At 45.3% G+C, this 15,992-nt stretch overlaps 1 protein-coding gene across 3 annotated transcripts in view; it reads left to right on the top strand.

Moving 5' to 3' along the window:
- Positions 1-15,992, top strand: part of PSMD11 (proteasome 26S subunit, non-ATPase 11) — a 45,590-nt gene that overhangs the window by 25,382 nt on the left and 4,216 nt on the right. For 2 of the 3 annotated variants that reach the window (XM_033184230.1, XM_033184229.1), the window contains exons 6-10: positions 3,042-3,236; positions 9,464-9,608; positions 10,442-10,502; positions 13,508-13,570; positions 15,853-15,978. In XM_033184230.1, coding sequence (XP_033040121.1) covers positions 3,042-3,236; positions 9,464-9,608; positions 10,442-10,502; positions 13,508-13,570; positions 15,853-15,978 — 590 coding nt within the window. The remainder of the gene's footprint in view (positions 1-3,041; positions 3,237-9,463; positions 9,609-10,441; positions 10,503-13,507; positions 13,571-15,852; positions 15,979-15,992) is intronic. The other variant, XM_033184231.1, reaches the window with a different exon arrangement.

The following is a 15,992-nucleotide window of genomic DNA, read 5'->3' as shown; positions in this document are numbered from 1 at the left end:
TCACTGCAAGCTCCGCCTCCCGGGTTCACGCCATTCTCCTGCCTCAGCCTCCCGAGTAGCTGGGACTACAGGCGCCCGCCACCTCGCCCGGCTAATTTTTTGTATTTTTTAGTAGAGACGGGGTTTCACCGTGTTAGCCAGGATGGTCTCGATCTCCTGACCTCGTGATCCACCCGTCTCGGCCTCCCAAAGTGCTGGGATTACAGGCTTGAGCCACCGCGCCCGGCCAATTTTTTTTTTTTTTTTTTTTGAGACGGAGTCTGGCTCTGTTGCCCAGGCTGGAGTGCAGTGGCCGGATCTCAGCTCACTGCAAGCTCCGCCTCCCGGGTTTACGCCATTCTCCTGCCTCAGCCTCCCGAGTGGCTGGGACTACAGGCGCCCGCCACCTCGCCCAGCTAGTTTTTTGTATTTTTTAGTAGAGACGGGGTTTCACTGTGTTAGCCAGGATGGTCTCGATCTCCTGACCTTGTGATCCACCCGTCTCGGCCTCCCAAAGTGCTGGGATTACAGGCTTGAGCCACTGCGCCCGGCCCTAACACTTGTTATTTTTTAATTTTAGCCATCCTAAATGGTATTTCATTATGTTTTTGTTTTGCATTTCCTTAATGACTGATGATACTGAGCATATTTTCATGTGCTTATTGCTCCTTTGTATGTCTTGTTTTTTTTTTTCTTTTTCGAGACAGTCTTTATCTGTCACCCAGGCTGGAGTGCAGTGGCGTGATCTTTGCTCACTGCAACCGCCACCTCCCGGGTACAAGCGATTCTCCTGCCTCAGCCTCCCAATTAGCTGGGATTATGGGCACCTGCCACCATGCCCAGCTAATTTTTGTATTCTTAGTAGAAACGCGTTTTCACCATGTTGGCCAGCCTGGTCTCGAACTCTTGACCTTGTGATCTGCCCGCCTTGGCCTTCCAAAGTGCTAGGATTACAGGCGTGAGCCACCATGCTCGGCCTTTTTTTCTTCTTTTCTTGAGACAATCTTGCTCTGTCTCCCAGGCTGGAGTGTGGTGTCATGATCTTGGCTCACTGCAACCTCCACTTCCTGGGTTCAAGCGATTCTCCTGCCTCAGCCTCCCAAGTAGCTGAGATTATAGGCGTGCAACACCATGTCCAGCTAATTTTTGTATTTTTAGTAGAGATGGGGGTTTCACCATGTTAGCCAGGCTGGTGTCGAACTCCCAACCTCAGGTAATGCGCCCGCCTTGGCCTCACAAAGTGCTGGGATTACAGGCTTGAGCCACTGTGCCTGGCCTCCTGTATATGTATGTCTTTGGATAAATATTCAGATCCTTTGCTTATTTTTAAATTGGGTTATTTGTGTTTTTATTTTTTAGAAACAGGGTCTCACTCTGTTACCCAGCTTGGATGGAGTACAGTGGTGCAATCATAGCCCACTGCAGCCTGGAAATCCTGGGCTCCAACAATCCTCCTGCCTCAGTCTCCTGAGTAGCTAGGACTATAGGCGTGTGCCACCACACCCAGCTCTTGTTTTTATTTTTTATTCTGAAGTTCTTTTTTTTTTAAAGTTTATTTTAATGTCGGGGGTACATGCGCAGGTTTGTTACATAGGTAAACTCGTGTCATGCAATTTGTTGTTCAGATTATTTTGTCACCCAGGTGTTAGGCCTAGTACCCATTAGTTATTTTTCTTGATGCTCTCCCTCCTCCCACCCTATGATAGGCCCTAGTGTGTGGTGTTCCCCTCTGTGTGTTCATGTATTCTCATCATTTAGCTCCCACTTCTGAGACCGTGTAGTATTTGGTTTTCTCTTCCTGCTTTAGTTTGCTAAGGATAATAGCCTCCAGCTCCATTCATGTTCCTGCAGAGGACATGATCTCGTCCTTTTTTATGACTGCATAGTATTCTATGGGATATATATACTGCATTTTCTTTATTCAGTCTGCCGTTGATGGGCATTTAGGTTTATTTTTTATTCTGTATACAAGTCCCTTACCAGATACACGATTTGCAATTTTTTTTCCTTTGTTCTGTGGGTTGTTTTTTTCCTTTGATGGTGTCCCTTTAAGTACATTTTAATTTTGATGAAGTTATGTTACCTGTTTTTTGTTTTTGTTGCTTATGCTTTGGTGTTATATCTAAGAAATCATTGCCAAATGCAAAGCCACAGGGATTTATTTCTGTTTTCTTCTAGAAGTTTTATAGGTTTCACTCTTAAATTTAGGTCTTTGATCCATTTTGAGTCAATTTGTGTATATGGTGTAAGTCTATTTGAATTTGATATTCTAGTTTGAGATGGGGGAGTCAGGGAAGAAGGTGTATTTGAGGAACATTGGTATATCCAGAACTCTTTACTTCTTCATCAACCCTGGTGCTCAGTGTTTCTTTTTTTTTTTTTTTTTTGAGACGGAGTCTCGCTCTGTCGCCCAGACTGGAGTGCAGTGGCCGGATCTCAGCTCACTGCAAGCTCCGCCTCCCGGGTTTACGCCATTCTCCTGCCTCAGCCTCCTGAGTAGCTGGGACTACAGGCGCCCGCCACCTCGCCTGGCTAGTTTTTTTTGTAATTTTTAGTAGAGACGGGGTTTCACCGTGTTAGCCAGGATGGTCTTGATCTCCTGACCTCGTGATCCGCCCGTCTCAGCCTCCCAAAGTGCTGGGATTACAGGCTTGAGCCACCGCGCCCGGCCTCAGTGTTTCTTATATAGTCTTGTGATTGCTGGACAAGAAGAGAGCAAGACTGTGTCTTTCTGAACTGGATAACTAGATTTAGCATTTTATAGGTAGAGATTCCCACTGTATTTAAATCTTAGGAGTAAGCTCATAGGACTCTTGGCTCTAATATTGTCCTCAGGAAGCAGAAAACTTCAAAGAGTTGTGTTTTCCTCTTGGAAGATAGCACATTAGTGGAAAATTTAATTATTGCGTGGGGTCTAGAGGTAACGTTTTTTGAGTTTAGGCATTTTTTTTTTTTTTTTTTTTTAAATCCTGGGTGTTACGAGGGTGGGAGAGTGGGCTGTTACAGTATTTAGCTATTAAGCTGATGGCTAATAAAGGAGAATATATCTTTTCTTTTTTCAGGTTCTCAGCTGCTGCGGGAGTTGAAAAAGATGGATGACAAAGCTCTTTTGGTGGAAGTACAACTTTTAGAAAGCAAAACATACCATGCCCTGAGCAACCTGCCGAAAGCCCGAGCTGCCTTAACCTCTGCTCGAACCACAGCAAATGCCATCTACTGCCCACCTAAATTGCAGGCCACCTTGGACATGCAGTCGGGTAACAGACGTAGCTATTCCTGGGATGTGTTTTCTTAAAGCTCATCTTATTTTGGCCGGGTGTGGTGGCTCACACCTGTAATCCTAGCGCTTTGGGAGGCTGAGGCGGGTGGATCACGAGGTCAGGAGATCGAGACCATCCTGGCTGACACGGTGAAACCCCGTCTCTACTAAAAATACAAAAAATTAGCCGGGCGTGGTGGCAGGTGTCTGTAGTCCCAGCTACTCGGGAGGCTGAGGCAGGAGAATGGTATGAACCTGGGAGGCGCAGCTTGCAGTGAGCCGAGATCGCGCCACTGCACTCCAGCCTGGGTGACAGAGCGAGACTCCGTCTCAAAAAAAAAAAAAAAACTCGTCTTATTTATAGGTGGAAGGAATGGGGGGTTGGGGCTGGAGAATAAAATTGGCTGATTTGGCTCTAGCTTCTTCAAAGCACCAATTTGAAAGCTACCTTTCTAACTGGCAGCTTTCCTCCTGTTAACTGCCTAAAATGTATTAAGAACGTACCTATCTGTACTAGACCAGGCAATCTGACTATTAGAACCAAACTTAGAGATAGGTCACACTTAGAAGACTCCCTTAACTTTCCTCTTAGCCACTTACTCAGAATAGTAGCATTTTCCTTTGGGATTGGCCTATCCCAAGTCTGTTGACTCTTGGAGATCTTTGTAAAGTTGGTTGGCTTTTCCAAAGGGCTTCAAATCAGAGCTGAAGAATGATAACCCGATTTCAGCTGAGTGTGGTATGTAGTTTTCCGATAGTGTGTGTGAATGTGGGGCTAGGAAGCAATGGATTGGCAGGTGGAATACTTTCTTTTGTATTCAGCGGTTTTTTTTTTTTTTTTACTGGAGGCATCATTATTGAAGGAATGTTGAAATTGGAGGCAGAAGACTAGTTTAATTAAGTGCTTGTGTTGCCTCTCATCTGTAAAAGATAATGCCTACTCGCCTCATCTGTCAGGGATGTAGTGATCCAGGATCAGGCTTTCTTAGGTTGACATTTTGTTCTGCTGCTTTCTAGTATGTGACTTTGGGCAAGTTACTTAATTTATGTTTAGCTCATCTGTCAAATGGTAGTAATTGGCACATGATAGACCCTCATTAATGTTTGTGTTGAATGAGTGACAGTCTAGTTTTTTGTTTTGTTTTTACCTTTTTTTTTTTTTTTTTTTTTTGAGACAGGGTCTCACTCTGTTGCCCAGGTTGGAGCACAGTGGTGCAATCGCAGCTCACCACAGCCTCAGCTTCCCAGGCTCAAGTGATTCTCCCACCTCAGTCTCCTGAATAGCTGGGACTACAGGAGCGTGACACCATGCCAAGCTAACTTTTTGTAGAGATGGGGTTTCGCCATGTTGCCCAAACTGATCTTGAACTCCTGGGCTCAAGCAATTTTTCCACCTTGGCCTCTCAAAGTGCTGGGATTATAGGCATGAGCCACCATGCCTGGCCTTTGTTTCTGTTTTTTTTGTTGTTGTTGTTGTTGTTTTGAGATGGGGTCTTGTTTTGTTCAGTTGCCCAGGCTGGAGTGCAGTGGCGCAGTCTCGGCTCACTGCAACCACTGTCTCCTGCGTTCAAGCGATTCTCCTGTCTCAGCCTCCCGAGTAGCTGGGATTACAGGCACCTGCCATCATGCCCAGCTAATTTTTGTATTTTAGTAGAGATGGGGTTTCACCACGTTGGGCAGGCCACCCGCCCACCTCTGCCTCCCAAATTGCTAGGATTATAGGCGTGAGCCACTGTGCCTGGCCTGTTTCTGTTTTTAACAATAAACTTTTCATGTGTCATCCATGACACTCAGAGTGGTGATACGGCCCCTATTAACTAATGTGTTTAGCAAAGCAGTATACCGGTTCTTGGGCCTTATTTTATTTATTTGTTTTTTAACCATACATATTTTTGTGTCTGGCCTGTTCTCCCTCTATACTGGGAGATGTGGAAAAATGGAGATGTGTCTCATTTAATTTAGCAGCATTAATAGTTTGTTGGGTTGTTGAAGGGACTTGGCTACAGAGAAGAGCAGATATTCCTTGAGGCCTCTATACTTAACAGTAGTAGAAAAAGGATCTGATTTCCAGTAACCCAAAGTGGGAGGTTTTTGGGGTAGGCTGAAAGGACGCATCACTCAATAAATGGTGAAGTCAGAAGGTTCCTGCTGGTATTGAATTCTTGGGATCATGTGTCAGCAGCGTCATCCTTTGACTCTAGTGTCCCAAATACTTTCTGCATGTATCTTGATGTGAAAGATGTTGGGAAGCAGTTGTGGTAAACAAATGGATGGGGCTCAGTTCTGTAACTTCTTAAAGGGCTGGGGGAGAGTTAGAGCTAATATACACAAATAGAGAATTTTAGGGTTTAGATGCCTCCCAAGCTTGGAAAGAACTAATTTTTATGTTATCCCAAGTGATAGCATAGGTTGGCAGTAGTAGCAGGTTCAATAGGATTGGTTAGGTCAGCTATGGTATATCAGTCATATATATGGTATATGGTATATCAGTCTGAAATACTGCTTAGCCATGTATAATTCCGTTCATGGATTTGGCATTAATGTGAGAGCTGTATACTGAGTGCATTTAGGCAAAAGCACATCCATAAATGATAAATATTTGAAATGAAAATATAAGACGTTGGATTCCGTCTCCCCCGCCCCATGACAGTTGCATAAATATAAAACTATCAGGCTTAGAAAAGCTATCTTAAAGTAGTTAATATTATTAAAACAGGTCATTCAGGCAGTCTAGAGATGTTTAGGTCAACTCCCTGACATGTGCATGTGATGTCATGGAGGGTAAACATGGCCTTTTCCTGTAGCTCCAAAAGATAGCAGGACTGGAATGGTGGTGAGAAGCATGGAAGAAAGATCGTACAGTATGTGTTTTTCAGGTCCCTTTTAAGGTGGGTCTCTAACTCCTTTGGGAACTTATATTGGCAATATGACATTGAGCTGGGAGGTCAGAGACCTGGATTCTCATCTAATCTCAGCTCTCACATTGCTAACTATGGGGACTCTGGGCAGGTTTTTTTTTTTTTTGAGATGGTCTCACTTTCTCACGCATGCTGCAGTGTATTTTCGCTGTCACAGCTCACTGTAGCCTCAGCCTCCCAGGCTCAGGTGATCCTCCTACCTCAGCCTCTCGAGTAAGTAGCTGGGGCTACAGGCATGTGCCACCAGGCCTGACTAATTTTTTGTAGAGATGGGGTTTCACCATGTTGTCCCGGCTGGTCTTGAGCTCCTCGGTTCAGGTGATCCGCCCGCCTTGGCCTCCCAAAGTGTTGAGATTACGTACGTGAGCCACTGTGCCTGGCAGAGCAGGTTCTTTATCCTTTCCTGACCTCATCAGTAAGTTGATGGAATTGATGTAGAGTTTTTTTTCTTTTTTCTTTTTTTTTGAGACAGTGTCTCACTCTGTTGCCTAGGCTGGAGTGCAGTGACATGATCTCGGCTCACTGCAACCTCCACCTCCCGAATTCAAGTGATTCTCCTGCCTCAGCCACCTGAGTAGCTGGGATTATAGGTGTGCACCACGAAGCCTGGCTAATTTTTGTATTTTTAGTAGAGATGAGGTTTTGCCTTGTTGGCTAAGCTGATCTTGAACTCCTGACCCTCAAATGATCTGGCTGCCTTGGCCTCCCAAAGTGCTGGGTTTATAGACGTGAGGGATTGCAGATGTGAGCCACTGTGCCTGGCCTGTTTTTTGTTTTTTTTTGTTTTTTTTTTTTTTCTTTTTAAGACAGAGTCTTACTCTGTCGCCCAGGTTGGAGTGCTATGGCATGAGCTCAGCTCACTGCAACCTCTGCTTCCTGGGTTCAAGAGATCTTCCTGCCTCAGCCTCCCGAGTAGCTGGGATTACAGGTGCCCACCACGATGCCTGGCTGGTTTTGTATTTTTAGTAGAGACAGGTTTTTACCATGTTGGCCAGGCTGGTCTCGAAATCCTGACCTCAGATGATCCTCCTGCTTCTGCCTCCCAAAGTGCTGGGATTACAGGCATGAGCCACCACGCCCAGCCTTTTTTTTTTTTTTTTTAAAGAGACAAGGTCTGCAGATGTGGTGGCTTAACACCTGTAATCCCAGCACTTTGGGAGGCCGAGGTGGGTAGATCACTCGAGGTCAGGAGCTCAAGACTAGCCTGGCAAACATATGGTGAAACCCGTCTCTACTAAAAATACAAAAAATTAGCTGGGTGTGGTGGCGGGTACTTGTAATCCCAGCTACTTGGGAGACTGAGGCAGGAGAATTGCTTGAACCCAGGAGGCGGAGGTTACAGTGAGCTGAGATTGTGGGACTGCCCTCCAGCCTCAGTGACAGAGCAAGACTCTGTGCAAAAAAAAAAAAAAGACAAGGTCTAACTCTGTTACTTAGGTTCAAACTCCTGGGCTCAAGCTATCCTCCTGCCTTAGCCCCTCAAAAGTGCTGAGATTACAGGAGTGACCCCTGCACCTGGCTTTTTTTTTTTTTTTTTTTTAAGACGGAATTTCATTCTTGCTGCCCAGGCTGGAGTGCAGTGGCACAATCTCGGCTCACCACAGCCTCCGCCTCCTGGGTTCAAGTGATTCTCCTTCTTCAGCCTCCCGAGTAGCTGGGATTACAGGCACGTGCTACCACACCCGGCTAATTTGTTTTGTATTTTTTTTTTCATTACAAGAATCGTCTGCTTATTTATTTTACAGAGTAATGATTTGAATTGAGTACATTTGGGCACAGTAGATATTTGACACGAAAAGTAGTTGTATCAGAATGCACATCAGAAAAATAGCAACTCATCTTACATATAATAACTAGAAAATATTATTCTGTCTGATCATTTAAATGTTACAAATCCTGAGAATGTTATACATTGAACAAATTAGGTACTACCTTATAATTAAATCTCGCTTGGAAAGAGTCTTTTAAAAAAATGCTCTGAGGTACAAATCACCTATGTGTTAAACATGAGTCTTTGACATTATACAGAGTTTAAACAAATACATCAAACAATTACAGGCCAATGGCTCTTAAAACAGCTATAAGTCAGGTTCAAGGACATACTGTTCCACAATTTCCTGTAAGTTGGGGTTTTCCATTGCAGCTGCCACTCGCTCTTTGTCTTTTTTTTTTTTTTTTTGAGACGGAGCCTCGCTCTGTCGCCCAGGCTGGTGTGCAGTGGCGTGATCTCGGCTCACTGCAAGCTCTGCCTCCTGGGTTTAGGCCATTCTCCTGCCTCAGCCTCCCGAGTAGCTGGGACTACAGGCGCCCGCCATCTCGCCCGGCTAGTTTTTTGTATTTTTTAGTAGAGACGGGTTTTCACCGTGTAGACCAGGATGGTCTCGATCTCCTGACCTCGTGATCCACCCGTCTCGGCCTCCCAAAGTGCTGGGATTACAGGCTTGAGCCACCGCGCCCGGCCGCTCTTTGTCATTTATCTGCTTATTGATGTCTTCTTCTGTTCAGTGGGTTCCTTCAGAAATGTAGATTTCCAACTTATGTTTAAATGGTAAACATTGCTGAAGTTTTACTCTTAAGCACAGCCCAATAAGAGTCGCCAAAGAGCAATGAGGTATTTTTGGCGTGAACCTGATAATAACCAGATATTCTTCATTTATCTCCTGAACTTCCACACAACTTTCTGAGACCACTTCCAGTTCTTCTCAAGTATTGGGCTTTTCTGGGTCCCAGATAGTTCTAATCAAATCATAAACCTCTAGCGCTTTCTCTTCCATGATCTGGGGCTGCCGGGCAGCTCCCGGTTCAGAGAGGCCCGAGAGCCACAGGACTCTGCGCAGCGTCCAGGAGAGCAGCCCGGACACCGGCTGCATCCTCACGCTCAGCCATCCCTGGCAACTGTCCCACTCGCGCCACCGTCTCTCAGCAGCCTTGGGATTGATCAACTTCCTGGTCTTCTGTATTTTTAGTAGAGATGGTATTTCTCCATGTTGGTCAGTCTGGTCTTGAACTCCTGACCTCGGATGATCTGCCCATCTCAGCCTCCCAGAGTGCTGGGATTATAGGTGTGAGCTGAAACTGCGCCCGGTCCTTTTTTTTTTTTTTTAAGAGATGGGGTCTTACTGTGTTACTGAGGCTCGTCTCGAACTCCTGGGCTCACATGATACTTCCGTCTCAGCCTCCCAAAGTGTGGGATTTCAGGTGTGAGCCACCGTGCCCGGTTAGGTAGATTTCTAAGGTGCCTCCCAGCTCTGATCTTTTATGGCTCTATTATTTTATATGTTCTTATTCCTTTCTTTTCAATGCTCAGGTATTATCCATGCAGCAGAAGAGAAGGACTGGAAAACTGCGTACTCATACTTCTATGAGGCATTTGAGGGTTATGACTCCATCGACAGCCCCAAGGCCATCACATCTCTGAAGTACATGTTGCTGTGCAAAATCATGCTCAACACGTAGGTGCACCTTAACTCTGGACTACAAGAACTCAGATCCTTCAGCAAGTCTGTTTGCCATGGCAGAGATGGCCTGAGCAGGGAGTTTGGCCAGTTACAGAAACAGCAGTAGCTGCAGCCTCTAGGACTGGCTGAGGTAGAGCAGGAGGATCAAAGGTGGTCCAGAAAACTTTCGCTTGCTAGTCTTTCAGAATCAGGGAGACATTTTAGAAATCCCCTTCCCAGCTCCTCTTGGAGAATTCTCATCCTTTAAATACTCTGTGTCCTCATAGGTGCAGAGCACAGGACAGAGGGTCAGGAAATAGCTACAGAGGGTCAGGAAATAGCTTACAGATCAGCCAGTACCAGCCAACTGAGCCACCCAGAATGAGGAAGGAAGGGTTAAGGAGAGGTTTGAAAAAGTGAACAACAAAAGTATGACAGACCTACTTACAAAGAAGTCTACAGAATTATTCAGTTCTTTTGGGAATAAATGAAGTATTGACTAAGAACTCTCTTTGGATCTTTGGATTACATAAGGGCTATGTTTTAATAAAACCTGTTACACTGGGATTTGACTTAAACTTACAGTTCTGCTTGTTGGGTCTATTGCTTTTGGTAGGTTCAGTTCAGCTTTCTAATATTGGAGTTTTTCTACTCTTCAGGCTGAACTGTGGCCCAGAGTGGAGAAAACCTAGCTTTTGCAATGTGATGGGTATATGGGTTTAAAGGTTGGGCTGATTATCTGTGCGGGCAGAGTCTTCAGTGGAATTCTGTTAAAAAGAAATTTGCCCAAACCTACCTTTAGAAGCATAACATCTGTAGCAATTGACCAAGTATGTGTTTTTTTCTAGCCCAGAAGATGTCCAGGCTTTGGTGAGCGGGAAGCTTGCGCTTCGGTATGCAGGGAGGCAGGTAGGGACTCCCTTGACTGCAGTTCTGCTCACTCTGAGGCCAGCATGTTTTCAGAGTCACGACGTTTGATGAGACCAGCGCTCTTCAGGTCTTCATACTACTCTCTTCCTTCTCCCCCACTCACTTCTTTCCCTTAAGCCCATTCAGTGTATTTCCTAGACTGTTAAATTCTTGGCCTGGAAAGTCCGCGTTTGGAGCTCTTAAGGACATCAGGTGGTTTGAGGGACTTAGGGAACTGAACTGTAGCATTTGCATTGACTTAGTTTGCATTTGGCTTTGACCAGAAGATTTATCTACCATAGTAGTCTGACTTGTAATTTAACATACACAGAGTGTGAAATCTTAGATTCTCCATGTCAGCAGCCTGGTAACATCTGGTGCGTATGTGCTTTAGAGAGGTCTGATTGCTTGGTGCAGAAACTAGGTTTTGAGATTTACTTTTGTGCTTCTCAGATCAGTACCTTTCTACTCATGCTTTGAATTTTGGGTGTGGTGTAAAAAGAGGCCCCTTTTTTGTGTTACGTTAATGTCCAAGTAGGTACGAGTGTGACTTCTGACAGCAGACAGTTAGGACCTATGCAAAGATGATATCTAGACTGTCTCCTCTTTGTATTTTGCTTGATTATCACTAGTAAAGTAAAAGTAATCTTTCTGGATTTCAACTGCAGTTGTCTCTAAACACAGACTGATTGGCTGTCTGTATAATCTCACTATGTCTCTGGAGGAGTGGCCACAGATGGTTTCTTCCCTCTCTGCAAGTGGCCCTAATTGGCTTTTTTTTTTTTTTTTTGAGTTGGAGTCTCATTCTTTCGTCCAGGCTGGAGTGCAGTGGCGTATCTTAGCTCACTGCAACCTCCTCCTCCCAGTTTGAAGTGATTCTCCTGCCTCAGCCTCCCGAGTAGCTGGGATTACAGGCATCTGCCACTATGCCCGGCTAACTTTTTGTAGTAGAGATGGGGTTTTGCCATCTTGGTCAGGCTGTCCCAAACTCTTGACCTCAAGTGATCCGCCCACCTCAACCTCCAAAAGTGCTGGGATTGTAGGCGTGAGCCACTGCATCCAGCCATGCATCTTACAATATAGTAATAACCAGTACTCTTGAGGTCAAAACCAGGAGCTGACCTGAAACTTTTGCTGATAAAAAGCCAGTTAGGGGCTGGATGTGGTGGCTCATGCCTGTAATCCGAGCCCTTTGGGAGGCAGAAGCAGGAGGATCATCAGAGGTCAGAATTTCAAGACCAGCCTGGCCAACATGGTAAAAACCTGTCTCTACTAAAAATAAGAAATTAGCCGGGTGTGGTAGTGGGCGACTGTAATCCCAGCTACTCGGGAGGCTGAGGCAGGAGAACCACTTTAAACTGGGAGGTGGAGGTTGCAGTGAGCCAAAATAGCACCACTGTACTCTAACCTGGGCGACTCTGTCTTAAAAAAAATAGTAAGAAGAAAGATGCACTACTCTCACTATAACTAGAGTTGAGGAGACAGATTCAGGGACATCAGGTATTCAGGACAAGGTCAGGTAGCTCATCAGTGGTGGAGCTAGACTTTCAACTAGGGTCATTGGCTCTAAATTCCAGGCTTTTCTCATTTTGACACTTTTTTCTGTCTATAGGACAAATGCTGGAGACAAACACACTAATGATTAGCCTTGTACCATTTAGTCTACTGTATAAGACACACTGTTCTTATTTAAGGACGTAGGCTGATAAACGAGCAGCTTCTCTTAGTCTCTTGCACCTTGATGTTAGCTTTTAAGCAGAAGATAGGCTGATCTCCCAGAAAGATGAGTGTTGTAGATTTTTTGCTGAGTGGAGACTTGATAGCTTGGTCAGGTGCCTTTTTTAATGAGGTTAGAAGTTGTTCTCAACTATTGATTGTACCTTCATCACTCCGTTGGGTCTTCACATTTGGTGTGATATGTTAATGCCTCAACTTTGATGCCGCAATTTTTTTTTTTTCTTTTGAGACGGAGTCTGGCTCTGTCACCCGGGCTGGAGTGCAGTGGCCGGATCTCAGCTCACTGCAAGCTCCGCCTCCCGGGTTTATGCCATTCTCCTGCCTCAGCCCCCCGAGTAGCTGGGACTACAGGTGCCCGCCACCTCGCCCGGCTAGTTTTTTTTTTTTTTTGTATTTTTTAGTAGAGACGGGGTTTCACCGTGTTAGCCCTGATGATCTCGATCTTCTGCCCTCGTGATCCGCCCGTCTCGGCCTCCCAAAGTGCTGGGATTACAGGCTTGAGCCACCGCGCCCGGCCAGTGCCGCAATTTTTGAGACAGATTCTTGTTCTATCACCCAGCTGCAGTGCAGTGGCGTGATCTTGGCTTACTGCAACCTCTGCCTCCTGGGTTCTAGCAATTCTCCTGCCTCAGCCTTCCAAGTAGCTGGGATCACAGGCGCCTACCACTACGCCCGGCTAAGTAGAGAGGGGGGTTTCACCACGTTGACCAGGCTGGTCTCGAACTTCTGACCTCAAGTGATCCACCCACCTCGGCCTCCCAAACTGGTGGGATTACAAGCTTGAGCCACCGTGCCCAGCCTTGATGCCTCAGCCTTAATGAGGTAGACCTTGTTCAGTGCCTCGTTTCAAACGTAGCAGAATGAATCTTGATAAAGCACAGATATAATAGGGTTTAAGGGCAGGAAGGAGTTTGGGTGGATGTGGCAATAACAAGCCTTGGAGGAAGGGGGAGGAAATCACAGTTCTCTTGTCATTTTTCCTTTTAGCTTGTCATCTCTAGAGAATGCTGTATTAGGGTCGGTCTGTTTGGAAAATTTCTGTTTCCTAGTATTCTTAAGTCATTTCAGGTTTCAGAGGGAAACAGGTTGGCATATAGTGGTATTTAGTACTTGGAGCTCTTCTTTCCAGGCGTCTGAAGAAGAATGATGGTGGGGCGGGTTCTTCCTTAGAGCAGAAGTTATATGGACACAGCATACTGCTTATGAGACTTGGGTAAATGTTAGTGTGCAGAATAGATCACTTTCATGATTTGTCTCTTTATTCTCAGACAGAAGCATTAAAATGTGTGGCTCAGGCTAGCAAGAACAGATCACTGGCAGATTTTGAAAAGGTGAGCATGACATTGGGTTGGTATGGAATGTGGGTGGAAGAGAGGGACGTTTAAGTACTTCAAAACACACTTTTAAAAATAATTATAGTTTCACAAGAAGTTGCAGATAATTCCATGTATCCTTCACCTAGGACAGTGTTAAAACCAGGAAATAGTTAAGCACTTTCGTACAGTGAAACTTACTGAGTTGATATAAAATATATATTATTTATACATAATAACTTTCTATTTCAAAAGTTCTGTCCTTTTTTCACTTTGATTTTTCACAACACACCTATCTATTATCTGTGTTTTATGGTTAAGGGAACTGGGATTCAGGAGGACACTCAAAGTCACACAGCATAGTGTCAGAGTTTGACTCTAGGCCTGGTGCTTGTTCCACGTGACACAGTTGTAGGCATTCCTTCAGCTCCGGAAATGCCAGGTCTGCTCTGTGGACAGAAGGGAAGTCTTGATGTGTGTACTTGGACCCAAAGAAACATTCTCAGGATGATGTTCTAGGCTTTATTTAACTCCGGTGCCTTTTGCTCATTGTTTGGGAGTTTTGAAAAGGGAAAAAAGCCTGTCTGGGCATTAGGGTGAGAATTGTATATTCTTTTCTGAACTTTTCTCCTCTTAGTCTGAGTATAATGACCGGCTTAATAAAAACAAAACCTAGATCCAGAAAGAAAAACTTAGCGTGGATGGAGACTAGACCATGTGGCTTTGACTGTCCCTAAGATTCACCATCTTCCTGGAGGGCTCTTGCCAATTCCTGTTGCCTCTTACTTGGCATGATTTGCCTGCTTCCCTTAACACCTTGTAGCCCAGCTGACATGAGGCTGGGATGTTGAGACCATTAATGATGGTCAGTAAATCACACAAATACACGGTCCAGATCATTTTATCACAATGTCTGGGATGTTTGATGGGACACTTTTATTCCAAATAGTTCCTTGGAAGAAGGATTCTGTGATTAGATATTTGGGAAATACTAGGGCTAAACAAAATACTAGGGCCAATAATAATTAAAACACCTAATTTTGCTTAATAATTGCAGAGCCATATTATGCTGATGGCCCTTATAAAACTCCCAAGAGCTAGTTGTGGAATTCAGCATTTCCTATTCTTTAACCTCAATATTCTTTTTTTCCCTCCATGGAGACCCTATTTATTCTTTAGAATACATGCTGAGAAATGCTGGTGTAGCTAATTTGGTTCACGAGCCGAGTTGCTCTTGCGGCTTCCATGGTTTGAGCTGTTGACCTGAAGCCTGCAAACAGAAGGATGGTCCCTAGGGTGACTCCACCTTTTTGTTCTATTTCATAATTTTTTTTCTCTTAAAGACTATCATAAAATAGCATTTTTTTTTCTTTTTTTTGAGACGGAGTCTTGCTCTGTCGCCCAGGCTGGAGTGCAGTGGCGCCATCTTGGCTCACTGCAAGCTCCACCTCCCGGGTTCACGCCATTCTCCTGCCTCAGCCTCCTGAGTAGCTGGGAATACAGGTGCCCGCCACCACGCCCAGCTAATTTTTTGTATATTTAGTAGAGACAGGGTTTCACCGTGTTAGCCAGGATGGTCTCGATCTCCTGACCTTGTGATCCACCCTCCTCGGCCTCCCAAAGTGCTGGGATTACAGGCGTGAGCCACCGTGCCTGGCCAGAATAGCAGTTTTAAAAATTTATTTATTTATTTATTTATTTATTTTTTGAGACGGAGTCTCGCTCTGTCGCCCGGGCTGGAGTGCAGTGGCTGGATCTCAGCTCACTGCAAGCTCTGCCTCCCGGGTTTACGCCATTCTCCTGCCTCAGCCTCCCGAATAGCTGGGACTACAGGCGCCCGCCACCTCGCCTGGCTAGTTTTTTGTATTTTTTAGTAGAGACGGGGTTTCACTGTGTTAGCCAGGATGGTCTCGATCTTCTGACCTCGTGATCCGCCCGTCTCGGCCTCCCAAAGTGCTGGGATTACAGGCTTGAGCCACCGCGCCCGGCCTAAAAATTTATTTTTAAGAGATGGAGGCTCTCTGTGTTGCCCAGGCTGGACCTGATCTCTTGGGCTCCAGCAGTCCTCCCACATCAGCCTCCTGAGTAACTGGGACTCCAGGCGCATATGCCACCAAGCCAAACTTCCCTTTTAGTTCTGACATTCCTTTTCTGCTTTGTATCATGCATCTGCCCAAATCTCCCCTAACTTCATTCAACCATGTAGTTTTATAAGGGCCAGCAAACTACCTAGGAAGCAGGAGTAGCATGACTTTAAAGTGATTCTCTGTGCCAATCTCTGCGACTGGTTCTTTTGGCAGGCTCTGACAGATTATCGGGCAGAGCTCCGGGATGACCCAATCATCAGCACACACTTGGCCAAGTTGTATGATAACTTACTGGAGCAGAATCTGATCCGGGTCATTGAGCCTTTTTCCAGAGTACAGGTGAGAACCCTCTG

The sequence above is a fragment of the Trachypithecus francoisi genome, unplaced genomic scaffold, assembly GCF_009764315.1.
Source record: "Trachypithecus francoisi isolate TF-2019V2 unplaced genomic scaffold, Tfra_2.0 Lachesis_group20, whole genome shotgun sequence".
Lineage (NCBI taxonomy): Eukaryota > Metazoa > Chordata > Mammalia > Primates > Cercopithecidae > Trachypithecus > Trachypithecus francoisi.
This window is presented reverse-complemented; position numbering and strand designations above follow the sequence as displayed.